The 25292-nt window shown below is 36.7% G+C and overlaps 1 protein-coding gene across 1 annotated transcript in view; it reads right to left on the bottom strand.

Annotated features, from left to right (window-relative positions):
- Positions 1–25292, bottom strand: part of EFL1 (elongation factor like GTPase 1) — an 83008-nt gene that overhangs the window by 2124 nt on the left and 55592 nt on the right. Inside the window, exons 17-19 of the mRNA XM_075100510.1 lie at positions 23953–24100; positions 16505–17499; positions 11463–11647 (exon numbers count right to left, since the gene is read on the bottom strand). Coding sequence (XP_074956611.1) covers positions 11463–11647; positions 16505–17499; positions 23953–24100 — 1328 coding nt within the window. The remainder of the gene's footprint in view (positions 1–11462; positions 11648–16504; positions 17500–23952; positions 24101–25292) is intronic.

Below are 25292 nucleotides of genomic sequence, written 5' to 3'. Positions count from 1 at the left end.
AACTGAGAACTTAAAAGGCTGTTGCTATCCCCTTTGATGAAGTTATTTTTTTACATTAGCAAGAAATCTAACACCCAGAAGTTATGCCCAGAAAGAAACAGTGGAACAGTGGTTCTTGAAGAATGAACACAACAGAGGAGTCCTAAAGTATACAAAATTGAACCTACAGTTCTAATCTATCTGTAAATATTTAGATACTTGTGCTGGTTTTGGCTGGGGTAGAGTTAATTTTCTCCGGAGTACCTAGTATGGGCCTATGGTTTGGATTTGTGTTGAAAACAGTGTGGATAACACAGGGGTGTTTTAGTTGTCGCTGAGCAGGGCTTACTCAGAGTCAAGGCCTTTTCTGCCTCTCACCCCACCCCACCAGCGAGGGGCTGGGGGGCACAAGGAGTTGGGAGGGGACACTGCTGGGACAGCTGACCCCAGCTGAACCAAGGGATGTTCCACACCATAAGACGTCATGCTCAGCATATAAAGGTGGGGGAAGGAGGAGGAAGGCGGGGACATTCAGAGTGATGGCATTTTGTCTTCCCAAGTAACCATTACTTGGGATGTTGTGATGTTACGATGGAGCCCTGCTTTGCCGGAGACGGCTGAACACCTGCCTGCCCATGGTAAGGAGGGAATGAATTCCTTGTTTTGCTTTCCCTATTAAACTGCCTTTATCTCAACCCATGAGTTTCCTCACTTTTACTCTTCTGATTCTCTCCCCCATCCCACCAGGGAGGAGTGAGTGAGTGGCTGCGTGGTGCTTAGGTTGCCGGCTGGGATTAAATCGCGACAATACTGTAGTAATGGGCAATTACGAAAATCCCCAGGTTTGACAGACTGGCTCTTTCAATAATTTATGAAAGACTTGTTCTGCTAATGTTAACTGAAGTTTTGCACTGGATACTTTTTCCACTGATGATAATTCTTTAGAGCTCTCAGGAAAGCCAACATAACAGGAGGCTCAAATGTATACTAAATACTATTTAGTATTTACTAGTCAGCAAGTTCGTAGCCAGCAAGGGTAAACCTGCAAACTCACTGCACGACGGGACAACAGAATCCTGAGTGAACCTTGCACTGCTACTTGATGCAGAGCAGCACTGTAAAGAGACATAAATTAGGTTTCAAAAGCCACCTCAGTACCCACAGGGCCTAGCTTTGCTTCTCAACCTAAGTAATCCAGGCACTATATACTGCTTTCTAGAGCATGTTAGGTGTCATTTGAAAATTTCTGTTAAGAGATCAGACCTATGTGAATGGTGCAGACACACTGCAAAAAGATGAGGTTAATTAGAACGCTATTTGTATTATCACACCATGGTAGTAATGAGAAAGAGCAAACCAGATTACTGAGTCAGCCGGAACTTGGGGCATCAGCTGTGCATCTGCTTTAAGAAGTCAGCAAATAGTCTTGTTAATGTAACCCTAATATAACTACACAGGTGTTACTGATGCTGAGACTCAAGTACGAAGTTTTCTTTTTTAGAAGTTCTGATTCTGTAAGTGAAGGTGAGGGCACAGACTAGACTGCCCCTCTTCTATTCACATCATATTAATTAATCGAAGCAAATTCATACAGCAGGTGGCATCCATCATTCCCCCATACTCTGAATACAGTGCAAGCAAGCAAAAGGAAAAAAATGTTTCCGCATACTGGTCCAAAAGCATTGTCATCAATTTGCTTACAATAGTAGCTGTCAGAATGGTGGGTCTGGGTTTCCTGAAATCAGAGCTGAGAAGCTTTTTAGACTCTGAGCTATTGTTTGTATTCACGGGAACTGCACAGGGATGACTCTAGAATCTGTGACAGAAATTGAGTTTTTTGTCTGGATAAAGTCCTAAATGATTAATTAGGTTCTAAATGGACCAATCCTTCTGGAATATGATGTAGCCATTTAACAGAGGACATTTACTGTGGACCCTGGAAGAGCCACAGGATCAAAGCAGAAAAGACTCCCACAAACATCATTTATTCTATGTTTCTTGTCACTTTTAATTTAAAATTATTTAGATGTTTCCACATACTAATTTTTCAGTACAAAACTAAAACATATAGCCTATGGTTCATTTTAAAAACAAATGTGATAGCATCTTAACAGTGTTTTTTCAAAAAGTTACACTCTTAAACAGAAGCTTTAATCAAAACAGAACTGGAAATTCAAAATATCATGCCTTTCACAGCTGAAAAACTTCAAGTGAATCCAGCAAATCAGTTACCGTTCTATCAAAGGTCTTTAGTCTACCTCTCATTCTGCCTGTGTGCCAGGGAACCACTGAGCAGGGGTGACAAGAAAATTATCACAGTCAAACTGTTTATACCCCAAGTTTAGCAGACAAAAGATGTCAAGAGGAACCAATATTATGAGAAACACACTGTAAATCCAATGACGTGATGATATTGTTAGCATTATGACAAAGTATATTTTAATGTGCCACCATACTGTGTGTGATTTGACAACCAGAAAATTCAGCATATATTTTATTTGGGAACATTTGCTAGGACTTGCGGATTTTTCTTTCTAGCAGCATAAACTAGCCACTGGCCTATGCTTATTTATTATTCAACATAGAATAATCTGATGGGGACAACATCAGCCTTAACTGCAAACAGCCCAGAATGAACATGATGCACGACAAAGCAGCAAGACAGCTACTGCTTCCTAGTTAACGCAACTGAATATATCTACACTAGAACCACAAGACTCTTCTGAACACAATTTCTTTTAAAAAGTGAGTTAAAAATCAAGATTTGTGTAGTGGATCACTGGACCAGCATTTACTCTATTAGAGAGCAAGAATTTTCTATAAATGCAGCCATATAAAATGCAACGCAGTAAAATGAATTAGTGCACAGTAGCTGATACAATTCTTAAATCTGTTACTGTAAATGCAATTCTTAAGTGATGGAAATGTTCCTTAATAGTATTGTTTAACAATATCTTCATTTACCACTTTATAAAAGTCTTGGGTGATATAACTTGTTTAAATTATGACTATAAGCAAATCACTAGAATCCCATTATGCTTAAAAGATAAAAAAACCCCACAAAATCCAGTGAAATACATGCTAAAGAGTGTGTTCCATAGCTCACTGCAGAGCTATGAGCCCACTGTAGGTATAAATAAAACAGTGCTCATAGTGAAGTCAGCTGGGATTAGGTATTTCAAAAGAAGTGAATAGATTACTTCAAATACTGTAAGTGCAAGGGTGTTACTGAGAAAAAGAAATCATTCTGAAGTAAGATGTTTCATTAAATATCAAAACTATTCAAACCAACACACCCAAACAATGAAGTCTCAGAAGACTTGTTCAGTAACAGCATGCAGAGTAGCATAGGCAAAACAGCTGTCATTTTCTTTTAGCCTAACAACCTACACATTAGTTATTCAAACAATAAATGCCTGCATCTTTAGTAGACATAGTCTGAATACCTGTAATAATCCATAAAAGTACAAATACTATGAGCATACTATGTTAATACTGAACAACAATACACTGTGTACTAAATTCTGCAAATTATTACGTAAGCTAATCAAACTTTTCAATAAGATTTGAGTTAGAACAGATCACTTCCAATTCAAGAGGACTTGGAATATTAAGGCTTCATTTGAGGATGATTTATTATTTGCATTTCAGTGGCACCCAGATGGCTCCAACAGTGATCTGGGTCCCATTGTCTAGTGTATTTCACAAAACCATGGTATGAAAGAGTCTCTGCCTAAGGCAGCTTAATTATGCAAAACAAGGTTGAGAGAAGCATCAAAAGCAAACAGAAGGGATCTGCCTAGTTCATCCAAAAGGTCATGCAGATCTGGGAACGCAGCCATGTTCCTAGTAGCATTTCCCCTACTGGTCCTTACTGCCTGATGAGGATAGAAAATTTCTTTTGAGCCAAATACCATCAGCGTGGAAAATGCTTTAGTTGGATCATGAATAGAAAGAGCAGTCTTACACTGTCCAGGGAAGATTTTAAGACCAGCAAGCAACATCATGGCCTTTGTCAACTGCTTAATAAGAAATCCAAGAACCACTAAATTCTGTGTGATTGGGCACTACCACTGGCAGCCCTTAGCATGCCAGGGAAAACATTATGCCAGCCGCTTTTTTAAAAAAAAAATTCAGAAGAACCATTATGCACAATTTCAAAGATGATTTAGGCTTCAGTGTATCAGAACCCTTTCTACCTTAGAAAAATTGATGCTAGAAAGATACTTCAAGAACATTCACAGTTCAAATAGTGTCCATCACTTAGCAATGACATAGACTATGCAACTAAAAGGTTATGGCTGATGTACATGTCTTAGATGTCTGAAGCATCCCTGTCAAACAGAAATCACCTCTATGTTTCAGGTAAAATGACAGAACTTTGCAGAGGTTTATGTGAAATGTGACCTTGAAAAACTGTTATCTGCTGAGTTTTTGGTAATAAGCTGGGTAATGCTGTAAAAGTGCATTACCAAATGGTGCAAGGCCATTTGGATACTGGCAGTGTGCTTCCAGAACAGAGCACTGGGCACTGCAACCAGTAAGACTGAGGTCAGGTAGGCTGGGGTAGGCTCTAAACAGTGCCTTGTACATTTTTGGGACGTGGGGCAGGGGCAGGAAGGAGATGACAATCTCAAAAGTGGCTAAAGGCTAATTTCTTGACTACACTCCTCCTGTGACCTCAGATCCAGAAAGACCCATTATCTCAGTAAGTCTGGCCTTCCTTAAGTATCACACAGAGTCAGGAAAGCCGTGCTGGCAGTGTGAGTGTGGCAGCGCACTACTGCCAAACACATGCCATGCTAGTGCCCGTATGGACAGGCAGTTTTCCAAGTCATTCCTTCCACGTGAAAGTGTGGTGCTGCAAGATGACATTTGGGAACTTCAGAAGCAACCTCCACATCAATAGTTGCATTCCATCAACCCCAGGTAAAAGGCTGTGATGCTAGCATATGACTAGGAGCCACCACAACCTGTAATGTGGAACAGTCTGAATACCATTTTTGAAGTGATTTTTGTACTACAGTGTTGAAATACTTTCACTCAGCAATATATAACTGAAGAATAGGTAAAAATTTATTACTAATTTTGCCATTCTGCTTTCAAAGCATCCAGGATCTCAGCCTGTCCTTGAAAGAAACCACAACTTAAAGTCTCAGGGAAAGATTCTACAAGTTTGTGCCTTTTCTTGGTTGTCCTTTAACCAACTATGGGATCTTACTGGTTTTATTGAGTGAAAAACCCTTTCATAACAGGTATCTTATTCCTCTGTAAGCCTTTATAGGCCCCAAATGCTTTCTATTCAGAAAGGAAGATAATTTTGTCTGCAGATTCAGCTTCTCCATTTTGCAGCACCCATTCCATCACAGTGAAAGCAGATATCACCTCCTTTCCTGCTTTGGAGTACTGAGTAACTGTGGGAAGTGCTGAGCACCTGAAATGCTTGCACAAAGCATCATGTTGGGGATGAGGATTAAGCTGCAGAGGGTAGGAGGAGAAATATCTACAATATGCTAAAGAATTTTACAGAAGCACCTACACATAGATGTTCTCAAAATAAAAACAATTCACAGTTATTTTGTCAAAACACAAACTTTCACATTGTACCAAATACTTTGTGCACCACCTTGCCTATTTTATAAATAGCTAATCTCTATATCACATCCTGAAAGAAAGAAACCCCAACAACTAACTTTCAGCCTCCCTTTTTACGAATTGTTTGACTACCTTGCAGTCAAATCTTGGCTTCACAGAATGCTGCCACTCTGCATCACTATAGATCAATTTATGTATCAAACAAATAAACACAATATATCTTCTTCTGAAGATTATTATCTATACTTTTATACAGGCATTTAAAAGAACGCCTGAAAACAGATTGCTGTCTTCATAACTAACTTGAAAAAACTCTCCCAATTTTATTTCTCTCTGTATTCCTTAGAAGTATTTTCTCTCAACAGCTCTTGATTGTTAATTACAAGGTTTTGCAAAAATATTAAAAAAAAAAAGAGAGCAAGCGAGAGAGATGGAAGTTATAAACCCAACAGAAAAGTTTACTTATTTCATATCCATAGCCATTTTGCAAAACCTTCAAAAATCCAAAAAAGTATAGATTCGTAACTTTTCATTTTCTTTCAGAGACAGGAGGTTTAAGGGGATGCGGAATAACATACAGTCAAATTTTAGACGTTTAACCTACAGAGATATATTAGGAGATTAGATTCCCTATAAAGTAAAATGAGCATTCAAAAGTATTTCATAATTCAGAGATCCCATTCACAATATATAAAGGGGACAGCCAAGGCCTAAAAATGCCTGAAGTCAGATATGAGAACTCCTCTTCCAATAAATAATGTAATAGTGAACATTTATACATTTACTTATAAAATATACAAGTTTATTTTGGCTGAAGAGCATCATCCTTATTTGTGTCTCGATCAGTGACAGCTGAGTTTTAGCCTTGACTTCAGTCAGTAGCTACAAACAGGAATTCGGGAATTGGAAAGGAGAAAGGAGACATGTGGCTCTACTGTTGCATTTTTTCCTATTACTTAAGAAATATGTATTGAAAGGAAAAATTAAAAGCCACACCACTACCACTTTTATTTATGATTTTAATTACCTTCAGAGGGCCTGGCCAATACAATGAGCTTTTCATATGTCATGGTTTAAACCCAGCCGGCAACTGAGCACCATGCAGCCGCTTGCTCGCTCCCCCCACCCCGGTGGGATCAGGGAGAGAATTGGAAGAGTAAAAGTGAGAAAACTAATGGGTTGAAACAAGAACACTTTAATAACTGAAATAATAATAATAATAATATAATTTGTTATTATAAAAATTATTGACTATACAAAGCAAGTGATGCACGATGCAATTGCTCACCACCCGCCGACCAATGCCCAGCTCAGTTCATATGCTGAGCATGACGTCATACGGTGTGGAATACCCCTTTGGCCAGCGGGGCCAGCTGTCCCGGCCGTGCCCCCTCCCAGCTTCTTGTGCACCCCCAGCGTTCGCAGACAGTAAAGCATGAGAAGCTGAAACGTGCTTGACTTAGTGTAAGGACTAGTTAGCAGCAAGTAAAACATCGGTGTGTTATCCACATTATTCTCATCCTAAATCCAAAACACAGCACCAGACCAGCTGCTAGCAACAAAATTAACTCTATCCCATCCAAAAGCAGGACATCATATTGGAAAGGCTCCAGGTAACTCCTAAAACTCATTTACTTGCCTAAACTGTCACAGGCACAATGATATACGTAAAGTTACAGTTCAAACCTAGTATAGATTCACAGATTCTTAAGTCTCACTCGTAACCTTAGTCTGTTTCCTGTTGAATGCAGGCCTAACAATCTCAGCCATCAATTTCTATATTAAGCCCTCATCTTCTGAGCTGTAAAATGACTTACAATTCGGAAGGAATGAATGAAAATTCAGAATATAAAACTTCCAGATTCAGAATGCCTCACATTCTTACCACTTATTACATGCAGTCCTTCTCTTACTTTTCTCCAGTGCCCTAAAGCACATTCTAGACACTATTCTACTTAGAAGGGATGCTGAAAAAGAATTCAGATTAACCTGTGTTTACAGTTCACCCATGTCCCCCCCCACAAGAACAGAAGTGTCTAATAGCCAATCATTATGCAATTTAAAAGATGCGAGTTAACAGGAACACTATACATTTCACAACTTTATAACTAGTAGATGTCTTTGACAATTCCCGCACTTGCTGGGAATTCAATCAGCATCTGAATAGAGCCACACGCATTATTTTTTTACTATAACACAGATTTCCCAAATGGGATTAGAGCTCCATTATTCTAAGCATTGTGCAATCACAAATACCTTCTTGTTCAAAGAACCTTATGATTAAGATAAAATTACCTGACTGAAAGATGTAACTGCAGAGAATCAAGAGAGAACAAAGGAAACGGGCTCGGGCAAAAACATACACTAATTGAAGGTGTATTATTAATTCAAGGATATGAAAAAATACAAGGAGTTCATAATTATCCTGAAGTTATATATTTTAAGCTAAGAATTCAGAAGAAAGTTTATATTGAAATCTAAGAAAATATGGCCAAGAAAACCCAATACACTTAACATTTGCCTAGGGATATCATAAAGGAAAATACTTGATTAACTTTTAAAATTAATTTGTTTAAACTGGGACCAAACTGAAAGCTCCCATTAATGGGTATTTGGTGCTGTCCTCTACAGGCAGGAATAAATTGTATAAGCGTGACAGAAGAAATTAATAAAAAATGAGTATCTGATAAGATAGACCTCGATACGTGTATTGCTCCGTCTCCTGGGACTGCAGCAATCGGAACTATACAAAATACATTCATTAACTGAAGAAAAAAAAAAAAGGTAATTTCATTTCCACAGAGACCAAAATGGCTCCATTTAAACGTAGGCTCTATCATTTACCTTCCTATGTTTGCAACCTACCAATCATATTAATGAAATATAACAATAACAAAAAAATTAATTCAAACCTCGTTTCTTGAAACATACTTTATGCATGTGATTTCCATGACATTAAGTGTTTAAAAGTTTCAAAATACCCAAAAGTTCCCGTTTCACTGTCTGTAAAAATGGTGATAAGAACACATTAGAAGGAATCTGTGTAGAGAATTACATGTCCCAGGTACTCAGCTAATGAGCCAAGCACACTGAGAAAACACCACTAACACAAAATTAATTCAGAATGTCATGGAAGGGTTTGGAAAGTATGCAATTAAAGCAGCAGCCATATAGTCAGTAACATAGGAAATACAAAACAAAACAGAGTAGCTACTGCACTCCCTTTCCATTTTTAGCACTAAGTTAAAAATAGTGTAAGATTATATAGACAGAGTTCACATCATATTATCTTATACAATGATACATTAAATATTTGGGATTCAAATAAAATGCTGGTGCTTCTCACATATATACATATATCACCATAACTCATCAGTAATGTAGGCATGTCAGAGTCATGCCTAATACCTGATGAAACCTGATAGAGTTTTTTATTTGGGGGTTTGGTTTTGTTTTTAGCAGAATACAGAAAGAAAAATAAACAGATAAAAGCTCTACAAAGTATTCATGTGATCTGAGACACAAACCCATTTTTTCAGGCTTCTCTGTCGTACAGAGAGATTCTGAAAAGTGTATTTATTTAGCAACTCTGCTGATGATGTGTGAGTAGAATGCACTCCCCCTGCCATTGCTGTACAGAGCCAACATCGCTAGTAGCTTAGTAAAAGGCTTATTTTGTGACAAAAATATGTGAGCATGACTTTCAATGTGACAAAAAACAACCCTCCCCACCAACAGATTTGCCAGGTGGAAAGGTGACTGGCTTACACAATCATTTTTCCTACCAACACTACATTTTAACATACTAGCTGTAACTATAATCTCTCCTGAGGGTCAATTTTAGAAAATGTTGCCAGTTGTTCAAATCTCCCTTTCCTATGCATATCTATAATTACGTGTGAGCATTTTCTTATGTGAAATTCATAACATCTGACAGAGCGGCCATATATGCCAAGGTTTGGGGATAGAAGGGAAGGACAGAGAGGCAAGGGGTATATGTTTTGCTTAGTATTGGAACACAGTAGCTACAAATCCTAAAGAAACTAGCACAAAACAATGGTTAGCTCGAATTAACGTCCTTCTGACTGACATTCCTTTAGGGCACTGATATCAGAGGCTGTTCAGACAAAAGACCAGTTAAGCCACAAAACCTCACCAGCTGCACTTCAAATGAGAACATCCAAAACTGACAAAACTACTGTATGCAATACTGCCAACACGCATTGGTTTGAGGTGCCTAATCTGTTACTGGCGTACACCTAGATCCCTATACTCAAGTTGTTGCTTTATCTATTTTATTGCGTGTACACCACTGGGGGCTGTGGGGAGGTGTGCTTTTTTTTTTTTCATTCAGTGTAGCTCTGTTTTTCCCCTCCACGATTCTTGGTGAAGTCAGACTTAGTTACAAGAAGATTAAATGAATCAGTATTAATATTGAGAGAGAAGAGATAAGTCCCTGGTCCACTGCATTTTCTAACACTCGTAAGGTACCATTGCCAAGGAAGACATAATGTACTTTTCCAAGTGTACTGTTTCAAGGATTCCCAACTCTTCTGGTAGTACATGACTTGGCTGGTTTGCAGAGATCCTCCTTTTCCATTGGCATCTGCATAAAATTCCTGAGGCAGTTCCAATTACTAACAAAGAGACACTGCTAGTTAAGTATTTAACTGCTACTGCCTACTAGGACAATTTAGCTACAGGAGATGAGGAAGAATCCACACCATGTGAAAACCCAGCACATACTTTGGAGAGAAACAGTGGTGAACGGACCATAGCTGGCAACTGCACGGAGTATTACTGACCTCAAAAATCTGTAGTTGTTTGTATTTGGAGGCCTGACATTTGAGGTCACGAAATAAATCAGAATATTAAATAAAAACAAACAAAGAAAAAGACTTTCTAATCCATTTACAGAAGTTTCTATGGTCCTAACACCAAATAAAGGAGCACCTGACTTAAAAAAAAAAAATTTCAAAACAAAAAACCCCCAAACCAACAACAAAACCCCAGAAAAACCTAGGTTTTAGTTATTTTAAAAATTTAATGTGAAAAGCTTATACCCACTGAATCTTGCCCTTGAACCCATTTTTGGCTCCTTCAGTAGAGTCTTCCAAGAAGCCTTACAATGCAGGTTTGTTTGTCTTAAACAAGGAACTCTGATGTACAACTTTTTTTATTTCTCCTTGAAGATCTGCTATCCACATCATAGCAACAAAATACAGCGCACTCTCAGCTGATGAGACTCCTTATCAGCTTTCCCACTTGCATCTTTCCTTTACACCTTTACTTTCACGTCTTCATTTCTTTAACAACAAAGATGACCAAAGGGAATGATTTTGTAGACACCTCCACTTACTATCACCAGAATTAATTTTGAAAGAATGAAATCTGTTCCCTTTGCCTTGTATGAAAATACATGTTGACTTGGAATATATAAGGAACAGACTTAGATGTCTGCTAACCCCTAAATGGTTAACTTTCATATGTATTAGATTTGTTGTTACATTTTCTATTAGTGGTAGGTTAGGGGTTTTGTGTTTTTTTTAATTTCCCACTCCCCAAACAAGTTTACCAGAGAACTCGTTAAAAAGGCACATAAAAGTCAGGAAAACATATTGATGAAGAATAAGTTTCATTTGTGAAGGACTTACTTTCTATTGAAATAATAAAAAAAAAATCCCATCTAAAAATATAAATACATTCTGAACAGCAGATCTATAAAAGCAAGTAAGTCTAATATAAAGCTACTTTTTTTCCTCTTCATCTCAAAAAGGTATTAATCAAATGTCTTGACCAAAACTTAACCTTTTCCGCTTATTATTCCCGTCTGCCACATCTACAGGAAATAGATCACCAAAACAGATGGAGTGAATAGATATTTTTACCTCCCAGTGGCTGAACACCAGCTGCGGACTGGCCAGGCCACTAGTTCTCTTCCTGATTTCATCAGCAAAACCAAAGCTTTCTGCTACTGGCAGGACTGCCTTAATAATAAACACATCCGTCCCCTCTTTCATCTCCTCTTGTAACACTCTGCCTTCCCTTTTGGACAAGACAGCATACACACGACCTGCAAAGACATAATTTTGATCAGCTTACCAATATATTTATATTCTGTGCCATGAAGAGAAATACATAAATAAATATTTAGGAAACTTCAGCATTAAGTAAAAGACATAATTTCTTTGCTTAAAATTCTACCCTGTAAGTGTATCAATTAAGTGGACCCATTAAATTCAAACAAACAACATATTCTGCCAGTACAATGTGCAGAACCATCTGTTCTAATATTAGAACACTTGTTAATATATTAATTTAATGTTAATATGTTAATAATAGAGTTACTGGTAGTAACATCTAATGAATTATTTCTACTGTATGGATCTAGTTTTTAAAAGGCAGTCTGCCAGATTATGTGCTTAACTGGCGCTATTTCTTACAACCAAATATTTGAGAAACATTACTAAGAAATGTTACTTGTTTCAGGAATAATATCTTAGCTACCTTTAGATGTTTGTTTGGATCACCATATCCCTATGTGGTACTTCTCCCAGATACTGCAGTGCTATTGTAATAACAGAAAACTTGTTCATCTGAAATACCACTTATTTATTACGTTTGATGTGTTCAATTAGCTTTTTAATTCAGGCATAAGTTAGTCATGGATAATTTCTATTTTTCTCTCCCAAATTAATATTCAATCCATTGAAATACAGCCTATGTATCATGAAAGCAGCTGTGAAAACACCCATGTTTGGCTTTACAGTAGGCATTAAGTTAATTTTTTTAAATGCTTTTGCAAACTTATGGGCTAAGTATTCTACAGACAATAACTAGCAAATACTTTTGTGGTGATCAAGGTAATAAAAACACAAGAAAACCTATGCACTAAAAATGTTTTAGAAATGTCTTCATTTACAAATGTGAATAGTTAGTATTAGCTGTTCAAATTACCTTTAAAAGTACCTTGTAGAGACGAACAAGTTTGTATCAATTTCTAAGACGTTCAAATATTTTAGATGATATTGCACTGAAAAAACATGAATGTGTACTGATACCTCAAACATCTGGGCAAAACTGACTTACTGGAAATAGTTAGAAATCTACATTACTTCATAACACATGTCACCTATTCTGACTTGACAGAAATAAAAGACTACAGCCGTGTACATTGATACGCATGTAGACTTTTGTGGGACACCAGAGGAAAGGTTAGAGTGGGTTTATTTGCCTTTATTTTTTAAATTCAGGATCTGGTCCTCATTCAGGAAATTTAGCACAAGCACACAGCTAGTATGGTTAAATTTTCTTGTCAGATACAGGTAATGAAGCATCAGCTCAGCACCAATCATTTCAGAGTTGATAGTTCTCTAATGAAATGTGGGTTGAAGTGTTCTTTCTACCATCACTGATAATTTTATCTGTCTGTGCCTTACCAGGACCTCGCCACTGTTCCTCTGACTGAACTTCACTTTTACTATGCACAATAGTCTTATTGCTCAAGAGGAAACTGAGGAAATACTTAAAATTCTATATTTATAGTCACAAAAAGATTAAGGTGTCTGAAGGTGTCACTGAGTTTGCCACGCATGTATAGCTTTTGTTAACATAATTAAGTGATTTCATCTCTATAGACATTTCAGTGAGTCCAGAAAACTCTCAGATATGAAACAGTCATATCTCAGCACAGCTCACAATTCAGTAACTGCTTTAAAATGCAAGCTTAAACATACACATGGCAAAAGAGCATCTTATCATGGTCACTGTACATACACTGTGTATGTACCACAGTGTATATTAAAGCCATTTGTTCAGGCAAGTTCAAAACCACTTTATAGGTTATTAATGTTATAATTACTAATTGTTTTAAGTAGGACTTAGAAAACTTTGCACACATATTAATAAGTAAGGTAATGTTTATCATAAAGCACTTTAGATGCATATATTTTACGGCCATAATTCACTGAAGATTATTCTTCAAAAACATAAAAGCCAAAAGACAGTTTACAGCTTACTAAATGGTTTCTAGTTACATGTGTTTCATCCAAGCAGTCTGGAGTATTGTCTCAGCTAATGCTAGCACAAAGAAGTTACATTAGGTCCTCAGATTTACCTCTATGGGCAGGCTGCAGTATACTGAAGAAATGCGGGTTCTACCTCTACATGAATTAGCTGAATGGATTTAGCAGCATCAATCACCAAGAAATACTATAAGATCTTCCTATTCAAAATAGTTAAAACAGTTATTTTGAAAATATGATACTACTTCAAAAACAGCTGCAAGGTGCTGCAACATACAGAATAAATCTGTGCGTAATAGGCTGACTTTAAAGATGTATTAATATTTAAGTCCTGTTTGTCCCATTACTGAAGGATACTTCAGTACATCAAGTGAAAATGCCGAACAATTTCGGTAGTCCCTGTACACAAAAAAAAAAAAAAAAAATGCAGCTTCATACTGGAAAGAAATACTGCAGAAGGACAGCAGGATCACCATTTGCAAGAGCCTAGGGATCACCATAAACTCAACAAACAGGGAAGGAGAAGCTGCTCTTCTGTTTTGGATTCTGCATGTTTTCACTTACACAACTGAGCCAGAGACAATACTATGAATTGCTGTGAATTGCCCCCTAAAATGCTGTGATCTAAAATTTTAGTAACTTTATTTTTTAAAAAATAAAGACTTTAGAATTGCTATCAAAATCTAAAAAAAAAAGCTACAACAGAGTTTGGTAAAGTCCCTTCCCAACTAAGTTTCCCTGACATCAGCAAAATAAAGACAGTCTAGCTTTCAGTCTCCAGAACACAAAAGGGAAGAACTGCTCAAAAGGTAGGAATATCACCAGGCACAAGCTAACAATAATTAAACATGTGATACTAGTTAGAACAGTCTTCAGCTTTTGGGAGTTTATATAGAACTTCCATAAAGCAGGAATGTGTAAAAACAGAACTTCTAGCAAACTAACTGTTGGAATGAGATGCTCAAACTACAACCTACTGGGAAACATCGAGTGTATGCAGGACCCAAGCCTAACCCCAAAGCCTGTTACACTGGACATGTATAACCTTGCGACACATTCCTGCATTCCCCTCTCCTTGCTCCTCTCCTCAGCTCCAGTTCAGTTTATTTTCATTGTCAGGAAAGTCTGATGGAAAAAAGCTTTATACACTAAGACAACTAACATAAAACAACTAGCTTCCTCAGAAGCTAACATCTTAGAAACAATCAGATAATACGAAGATCTATTAAACTCAACTGGGTGTCAATATATGGAAGACCAAGTTACAGAAGCCAGTTGTTTATCACATGTCAACTGCCAAGTATTACTGGATAGCATGCATATCCTTCAATTTTCCTAATGAGGATAAATTTTGTTAGCTTAAACTTCCATAATAAAAATTATACCCGTGAATTTGTAATTAACTAAGTGCATGTCCATGGTTACTACCACACAACTCACATTCATTAGACTGGACTGATTTGCTTGCACGTCTAGGTCCTAAATTACACTCATTAAAAAAAATAAAATACATATGCATTAGAAAGCCATATTTCCATTTGGTTTTATGGCACAACTGATGAGCCAATGCATGTTAATTACATCACTATAAACATTCACGCTTTTCTGGTAGCGGGCATTTTCAAAACTAGAAATTTATACAGTGTTTTTGTGGTTTGAAAATTGATACCGTGTGTATAGTTTGATGTAGAGATTCAGAAGCATTGTGCTAACGTGCTCCTGGAACAGTAATGCATAATGCTACGAAGTCTAATTTTGCTAGGCATTCTTGCATGTTAAAAAAATAATTAAAGATAGTTTAAAAATGCAGAAGTTCTATGTCATAGTAAGTTGTAGTTTAAGGTAATGTGCTAATAAGCTCACCGCAGGACACCTTTTACTAGGCCTACTGAAGAGTACCTCCAGAGAAGAACAGGATCATGCAGCTGTACAAAACACATGCTCATGCAAAGGCATTCCTTTTCACTATATACAATTGTAAATTTTGCTCTTCAGACCAATTTGTTTTGTATAACTGCTGTCATTATGCTTGTGTGCACAACAGCCGAGATTTTAACATCAAATAGCCAACTCTTTAATGATTGTATGTGGGATATACTGTAATTTCTGTCATGAGTAGTATAGTCAAAGTAAATTTCCTGATAGCGTACATGCAATGGAAGTTAGTTTTACAGAATATCTTGGTACAGTGGATCAGATTCAGTGTGCCAGCAACTCCCATGGAAAACTCCAAGAACAAATGTTAGGGTAGGTTATGAGGTGAGTTGTAAGTAGGACATAAAAACAACTTCAAGTAGGTGTAAATGGTAAGGTAATATAAGTGGCACAAATTTGGGATGCACTAGGTTTGCAAAGTGAGCAACTTGCACAGCAGAAGGATACAGATGCTACTGGCAAAAAAAAAAATCTACCAACTGGACTGTAACAATAATTTGAGATTCTCTCTTTTTCCTGATTTTAATTCTATATTGATTATTATATTAAAACATCTTGAAATAGCATTAACTAAGATTCTGCACTCATTGTACAAACAAGATAGGTTTCCTTATCTCTTCATAGAACTAATGCTTAATTATGAGGCACGATATTGGTATTCATGTTTACTGAGACTGATATTACAAACGTTTCATAAAAAGGCAACAATTTGTATCTTGCACTTCCAAAAAAGTGTCGCATTGCTATTTATGCATATGTTTCAGTTAAGCAAGAAGAATACTACATTTTCATTCAGAATAGTATAAATACAGGCATCAGAAAGTAATTTTACAAATCTATTGGAGAACTACAAAAAACTTCTGACAAAACTTTTAATCAAGTTACACTTTCTGATTCAGTCTAATTTACAAAACCTCACCTTAGAACTCATAAAGCAAATTCTTGACAAAGGTTTATTTTGCCTGTCTTACCTAAAACTTCTGCAGTAGCCATGATTTCACACGTGTACATTGCCGCCATAAGCCTCTGTGGTTTTGCTTGCAAAGCATAACGACAAGCTTCCTTCATGGTGGCAATCAGCTGTCCAGAGAAGGGCCCATAACAATCTGCAAGTAAAGCTTCTCCCTTGTGTTTACTAATTTTCTCAGGTGATTTTGGAAAACTTTGATTGCTCTCCTGCTGTTCATTCACACTGCAAGCTTCATCACTGCAACTGCTTGTTAGAGTAGTATCTTCATTTTGTTTATGTTCACATTCCCCTGAATCTTGACTACTAGTTGACAGCATCTCTCCAACTTTATTCATTTCCCACTTTTCCACTGTAAAACAAACACCCATGAGGGGTTCTTCACACATGGGACCTGAAAGCGTAGCCAGCTGAAATCCACTTACTATGCTGTTGTCAAAGTCTCTGTATTTACTTACTTCTTTCACAGCGTTCCCAAGGCACTGCCACACAGACCTTTTGTAGCCCTCAAAATTATATAACAAAATATTAGGCCCACACTTCCGTGGTCCAAATGACCAGATCTGGTCAACAGCATTTCTCCACTTTCTTCCCTGTAGATTTTGCTCCAACTTTTGTTTGAATTCTTTGATCATATCAAGAGTCTTATGATTTATCTCATGGGTTTTTTTATCTTCATTCAGAGATGTATTGAGCTGCTCCATAGTTCTAATTAAGTCACTGTTTTCTTCAAGAAGTCGAGTCACCTCCTCAGGAAGTGGCACTGCTCTCACACTGAGAGTAGCTTGTTTATTTGGAGTAGATATTGTAACAAGCCCATCTGAGTCGACCTGAATTCCTTCAGGAATTTTATTTTGGTCCTCTTTTGTTTGGTGTATGACAGCAACTTTCTGCTGTTTACCTATTTCTTCATTTACCATATCAACTTTTGGAGGTCTTGTTATTGTCTCTCGGAATGGTATAATAGGTGCTGATACACTAATCTGTACCTTTGCAAACCTATAAAATAAAGTTTAAAAATAAGTTTAAAATTTTAAAAAGACTTTTAAACTGGGGGGAGGGAACGATGGGGGAAGGTAGGGCAATGGCCTTTAACATGGAACAGATGTTCATAAGTAAGTCTGATTGCAACACAGATTAGTAGATAATGCACTTCAAACTCGAACTCTTAAAAGTGTTGTGTACTTCAAGAAAGAAACATTCCTTCTTATGTCTACGGAAACATTTGGAAAGGAACTGAAGAAAATAAAAATCATTGCTGTGCTTCTGTGTAAGTTACTTTACCCACATCTTGGAAACTACATGCTGTTGTTCTCTACCCTCAAAATGAGATACAAGAGAACTAGAAGAAAATGAGAATAAGGGAGATCAAAGGTATGAAAGTAGAAGTAGCCGTCAGATGTTTCAAGGATACAATAGAGGTCTACAAAATCACTAAGGGCATGGAGAAGGCGGATCAGGATTAACTGACAACCAAACCACAACAGGCCCTGAACTGTCCCTGAACTGAAAACGATTAAGGCCCAGGAAAGCATTACAGCTTCTTTGTTTTTACTCTTCTCCAGACATCTGCTCTAGGCCACGCTGCTGGAGATACATTACTGAGCAAGACAGACACCCTGTTTGAACCAGTACAGCTGTTCTTACAGTGAGATGCTCTGAAAAGATGAAGCACTGGGTAAGCTGAACAGGCTTTTGTAAAGCAGTGCAGAGCCACGGTTCTGTAACCTTGGGGGTTCAGATCAAGTACTCTGCAGCTACGAGCATTTTCTCTGCACTCCTAGCACACCAGATTCAAATCTGTGCACAATACTGTGCTGCCCATGTGCATGAAACTAGGACTGCAGTACAGAAGCAGAAGGAGGAATAATGTAGGGAAAAAAAGCCCCTGGTGACTTCATATTATAATTAGCTAGTGGAAGATGATTCATAATTGTGATCTTTTAACAATGTAACTATACAAGGCACTGCTCTGAAGGCAGAAGTCAATGACTGCCTACACTGGAATGCCTTTAAGGTGGCTTCAGAAAGGGAACAAATTTCAAGTGAAATAGCTACTCCTGAGTATCACCAGATAAGGACACATTCATTACAGAATTATGCCAGATAATTTTTTCCATGTATAGACCTGTCATTAGTAGCAGCCTTTTCTCTCCTATAAAGAAAACACAATCCCTCTCCCACATATATCCCAAGTAGCTTTATATTGTATAGTTGCTTCAATGAAAATTAAGTAGGTTTTTTTTTTTATAAAGTTACTTTTGCAAGTGCAGCTTTATACAATATTAGAACATAAACAAAAAGAAACTATGGGAGAAAATTAAGATAAATTGACCATTAACTACAGACAAAAACTAAATCATCAATTCTATACCAGAAAACCCTGTTATTTCAGGTCATTAAACACTTTTCAGTTTGTTAGAAGAGTTTATATTGGAAGATTGTCAAAGATAATAACATTTTCTAAGGGAAGAAAACAAACAAATTTTTAATGCTGTGGATGAATCTTTTTTTTGGACTAATTAAGAAAAGGTAAATCCAACCTTTGCACAAAGTAAAATGGGGTATGAGACAGTAGGTGAAGATTACGGTCTTTTTCCATGCTAAAGGAAAGGAAAAAATCTCACCCAGTGCAGCTTAGCCTGTTTAACTCATTTATAGTCTGCTTTGCAAGAGTACTAGCAATTTTAAAAGGAATTATTTTGGGTCAAGAGTTGAAAGACAACCTAAAAGGCATTCTTTTTTCTTGTAAACTAAGTTGGGAAATACCCTAACATAGTGAAGAAAACCTGTGTTGGAAATAAAAATATGTAGAAAAAAACAAGTACAGCAGACCAACAATAAAACAGAATGACAAAAGTTTCAACAATATTGTAGTATTGGCATTTATAACAGCAATAAAGTGGGATTATTAAGGAACTAATATATTGTTCACAGCACTGCTATTAACCAAGAGCAATTTTTTTCAGATTAGTTAATACCTATTAATTATTTGTCTTGAAGTGAGTAGTCTGCAGGAAAACTTTCACTACACTTTAAAGGGTATTTTGCAAGATGAGGGAAATTAATTACTAGTAATTAAAATGCTCTAAAAGTATAAGCCTCACACCTTTGAGTATGCCAATGTGTTATTTTACCACCCAGCTAGGAAGTGCCATATTTGTTAGCTCTTGCATATATTTAATAAACACCTCTATGTTCATTCATAACGGATCATGTTTTATCTTCAAGTACAACTTCATGACTTCAAAATATTCTGTATGGTACTTTATCTGTTTACTGTAATCACAGGAGCTGAAAATTGCCAAGCAAAACCCTGGTTTTTTAGAACTGTGAAATGGATGTTTATTAAGTGCACATAGTCAGCATCTTGTACAAATACATTCAGGATACTCAGCTGAAGATACTGGAATGTTGAAAGCTTTCCATCAGATCTCAGAAATAGCCTGTATTTTTCACCTCATCTGAAGGGGAAAAACAATAGTCTCATTGCAAAATCTCCCAGGAAGCACCTTTTTTGGAAATTAAAGGTTCCTACCACTGCTAAAACGGTAATCCTGTATCTTCAAAGACTTGTAACAGCCTTTTCTAGCTATACCATCTATAAAAATTATCCTCTACCGATTATCGTCTCACTGCTACAATTACAACCTGTGGTATAGCAAGCAAGCACCAGATCAACGGATGGATCAATGGATCAATGGTTTTGGCTTATCATTTGGGTATAAAGGTATAAAAATAATGTTCAATATTGCCAGCTGAATTACGCTCAGTGTTTAAAAACTTGGAGAAAACAAGACCAAATTGGAATGACCGGTTTCTAAGGTCTAGATGTTATTTACCTTTACTTACGCAACATTCCTGCTAATTAATGTTTATAGAGAACTATTATACAAATAGGTTAATTTTTTGATAAGGATAAGTCACTGACCCCTGTAAAGGAGGTGCAGTTAGATTTTCAGGCTGCTATAGTTTACATTCAAAAACAAAATTAATGAAACTCATGTTCTAGTATGCATCACCTAAAGGATGAATTACTTACATGACTGCATGGGCATCTGTGAGGCTAATGCAATGCATTCAGAACACTCACTCTTCAGCTCTATCTCATGCTAAAGCTGAAACATTTTGCTGAAATCAGTTTTAGAATAGCCACTATTCTGCATCAAGCCTCAGTTCTAATTAGTAGTACTGACAGCTGAAAGCTAGTAGCTGAATAGCTGTCTGCAATAAAACAACCACAACTGCCGCCACCTGAAATCATAGGTACTTATATCCAAGCAAACACAGCTTAAAGTTACTCACTGGTTTTAATCTACATAATTTGAGCCTTGAGAAACAACCAAAGGCTCTGTCATTTGCACTGTGGTCTACATGGACCTAGGAGCTCTAAAGCAACTTACTGGAAATGCTTCACAAGTCTTGGAACAGTGATGATCGACATTATCTCTCTTCCTCTGTGATTGGTAATCTTGGTATTTGAAAACTCTCTTTTATTAAACTTTGCACTAAGCTTTCATATAACATACAATTCATTGCCTCAAAATTTGCTCTAAACTAGATTATTTTAGAACCTATTTAATCTAAATGCCAAGAAAAGTGCAACTTGAAGAATAAAAACTCAAGCTAGGGTTGTGTCTGGATTTTTCTTGTAACTAAGCATGAATAAAACCTGCCAAGGGTTACAACACAGGAAATGGAAGCAAAGCACTGCTTTACTCAGGCAACGAGTAATGCAGTTAGCATTAAGTTAACAGAAATAATTTTGTCCTTTGGTCTGATAACCACTGTTAAAACAGTTTCATAAAGCAATGCTTTAAAGTCAGCTGAAACATTTTATGCATATCAATTGATGTGAGTGATAGCAAGAAAAAAGGAAGCATGATTTATTACATTTATCTGACAGACTCGAAGTTCAGAGTTGTGTCTCCTTCTTAACCACCCACGTGGTCTGAGCAGGTTCATGAAATGACAACAAAATGACTAACCAAAATTTCTGAAGTTTGGGTAAATTTTGGCAGAGTGGTAAAAAGCTGCAGAGGAAAAGCAAATGTAACTGCAAGCTTTATTTCCATGGGACCCAAACCAGTAGATCCACCTTTTCTGCAGTTTTTCCATGCACTTATAGTATACTAAAAAGAAAAACAAACAAACAAAAAAACCCAAAAAATCCTACACTGCCACCACCACCTACATTCTCTTTGTTTCTCATTCTGAACAGGGTAATTTAATCCCCTCATGCTTAGTATTTGCAATGCTCTTTGGACAGAAAATTCTAAAAATTCTATTGTAAAATGCAGAAAATAAAATGTTAAAAGTCAAAAGTTAAAAGGTCCAATTTATTACTCTATTCAAAAGGAGCTAATTAGGAAGAAAAAATTAAAGATGTTAGGGAAATTAAACTGAACATCCGTATTTAATAATTTAGATAAACATGGAGGACTCTGATCTTTTATGTGTTTCCATGTCTTTCCACATCTTTGACAATAAGTATCACTTGAACATAATTTTCTAAAAACACACTGGGAGAGCTAGAATTAAATATGTGCCTTTAGAAAAGTTTAATTAAAATCTTGACAAAGATTATTCGGTGTAGTTTCAACTCTGCAGAACCTCCTCAATTTTGGTAATTACTCCAAAAATATAAACTCTTCAAAACCCAATAGATACAATCATGACAGATGCTGAGATCAGAATCCTGCCCCACTACTTCAAGTGTGACTTAAGCTTTTTGAACAGACTTTCCCAATATTTTGGGGGAAGAACTTGTGGGCTACATTTTCAGGGTATTATACTCTGTCTCAATCCCTAGCTCACAATTTGCTACTCCAAACTCTGTGCACTTAGAACAAGCTAAACATCTGTACAGAAACACACAAATAGCTACTATAACATTTCAGACCAAATTTTCCTCTTCACGTTCTAATAGTTAACTGAAGTAAGTGTACCACCATCAGAACTGACAACGAATCCACAAGGAATGGTGGAAGACAGGGATCCCATTCTTTGCTTTTCCTTCCACAAACTGGGGAGAGAAGGAATGGACAATTCTTGTCCCACAAGCTAGTTTGGGAGGGATGGCAGCTAACACATGCTAAGTCCTCAGAGATGGCTAGTAGGAGCATGAGCTATTAAACACACTTGCTCCCAACTCGTTTTGGGAGCTGGTACCCAAGTGAGAAAAAAAGTCATCGTGAACCATATGTCAAATCCAACTGGGTCAATGGCAGGAGCCCTGCTAGTCCATGTTTCTTGTTTCTGCTTACAATGCTACAAGTACAGAGTGTTTCTGTGCTTTAGTAGCTTGGAACACTGATGTTTTCTTGAGGAATACAAGTAAGGGACACAAAATGGTCACTCTTGACAGTTTACAGTTCTCTTAACAAAAGCCAAATTAGATGACAACTCAGAAAAAAACCAAAATTATGTTTACAAAAGAAAAGGTTAGGAATCTAAATATAGGGACCGCTACTGGCTGCTCACTATAATCCTACTTCCCCATCACATAGCTATTGTTTTAGTAATTTTTTTCCAGTTTTGACCAATGCCAATAATCAAGGCATTTATACATCTTGCTAAGCAAACTACAGCTGAAGACAGGTGCAGTTTTGCTCTGCTTAACACATAACAGTCAAGTGATGTGTATTAAAAAGTAATACTATGATTTTAAAAGTGGTAAAAATGTGTTGCACTAAGTTGTAACAAGGTTAACCATTAAAACACACATCAAATTCTACAAGTGATCCAGTCTAAGTTCCATAAGAAATGACTGTTGTCTGATATTAACTGGAATGAATATGGGCACGGTAAGACAGACGTTCAAGCATCTATCATCAGGTTTGCTTTTTGGTTTAGAAAGAAAACAACAGTAAATGCATGCGGACAGAAGTACCAGAAAGTTTTTACTAAACAAAGTTATAGGAAAGGACTGTTTCAGACAACTAGTCTTTGAATAAACATTAGAAGATACTAAATGTATACATTTATGCTTGCAGAAAATACTGCTCATGAGTAAGAGAACAGATCAACATTTAAAAAAAAATCAATGTCAAGAGCAAAGCAACAGGATAGAGCGTGCACATCCAATTTTGGTCTTGTTGCTTTCTAATTTTTGAGACTTCATTTATCAGACGTGATTCCTCTCATAGTTTTTATTTTGTACAAATGCTGCATTACACTCTTAATTGGACCCCTGAACCTACTGCAATTTATCATTTCTAGAAAGTGCCCAAAAGGTGTATAAGATGCATAAAAGCGATGAGCTAGTGGCTTCTGCCCAACTGCAGGTAATTTTATAGCTACAAAAAGGTATTTTTATGATCCAGTGGTGAAAACTGTTGGTGGATGAAGCTCCTATTTTACCAGACTATAAATCAAAGATATGCATCTGTCAAAGAAATACAACAGACAACTATTGAATTAAAAATATTTCTTCCTCCTTGCCCCTCTAACCTTTCTTTCAGGTCATCCAAGCAACGCTGAAGATGAACTTCTCCAGCTGTCACTAGCACATGCTCTCCTGTCTCCTGGATTAAAACTTGGACACACGGATCAGCTTGGTTTAAAAGCTTCATTCCTCTGACCAGCTGAGGCATATCACCTGGCAAAACAAGGTATTATTAACAAAGTAATACTGAAGAAGGAATACTTGAAGTAGGATATCCTTAAAGTGAAAAATAGCAACACTCATTCCTATGGAAGTCTAAACACAAATACGTATTTTAGGAATACTCAAAAACTTTCATCTCAGTTCTGAGGTCTTCCTGTGGGCAATTTTCTGCTTATGAGTCACAAAAAGTTGTACAGTTTAAAAGCAGCAACTGAAAACTTAAGCTACACTCATAATTTGTCACCCAGAATTTATGTACTGATAATAAAATTCACATTATACCATCATAACAAAGGTACACATTTGAATGGATGGCACATTTTTGTTTTACATCATTTTACAACAGGCTTAGTATCCCAAGCTAGCTACTGACTATGACTATGTTATCTTGCTTCCTATATACAATTAACTACAGATACAGCTCATAAACAACTCACTACCAATAAAAAAACCTGAATGTTATCAATATGAAGCAATCAAAAATTTCAGGATTTCACTCCTCATTTTCACAAATTATCAAGAGATACAACCTCTCTTATTTATTACAAGTATTTAAAGTAATCTTTCAGTAAATAATTTACTACTTTGAAATCTTTGACAGCTAAGTGCAGCAACCTGTAAATTACTATTGCCTAAAATGCTCCAAAGACATAAATAATAAAATGGTAACTTTACTAAAACAAAAGCAAGATCATTCCATATGTATTACTTAGAAGGCATAAAAGTGAACGAAGCACAGCCAGGATTTAAAGTAGCTGGAAGCCACCGAAAAGTTTTAATGATATTACAACCTGAAAAGGAGAAAAATCAGGAATGTGAGAGCTTTTCAGTGAAACAAAACACAGCTGTCTCTAAATTGCGGGTGTTAAAAAAAGTTGCCTTCAAGTTAATGGAGTATGAACAACCAGAGCTGAGTCAAATTTGGCTAGATTACATCAAAGCTATGCATAAACACCTCATGTCAGCAGCCTTTCGTAATTAATATAATTTTAAAAATTCATTATGATCCCTTTTGCTTGTTTTATATATGGGGTAAAGAATACCCACAGGCTTTCTAGGAATGCACGTTCATATTCAGAAGAAAGAGCGATGTTAAACTTGTCATTCACTTGGAGATTATTAAAAGAAATATGATATTGTGTCCTTAATGCTAAACTTGTTCGAGTATAATAGAAAAGTATCC

This window comes from Phalacrocorax aristotelis, chromosome 7 (genome assembly GCF_949628215.1).
Source record: "Phalacrocorax aristotelis chromosome 7, bGulAri2.1, whole genome shotgun sequence".
Classification (NCBI taxonomy): Eukaryota; Metazoa; Chordata; class Aves; order Suliformes; family Phalacrocoracidae; genus Phalacrocorax; species Phalacrocorax aristotelis.
This window is presented reverse-complemented; position numbering and strand designations above follow the sequence as displayed.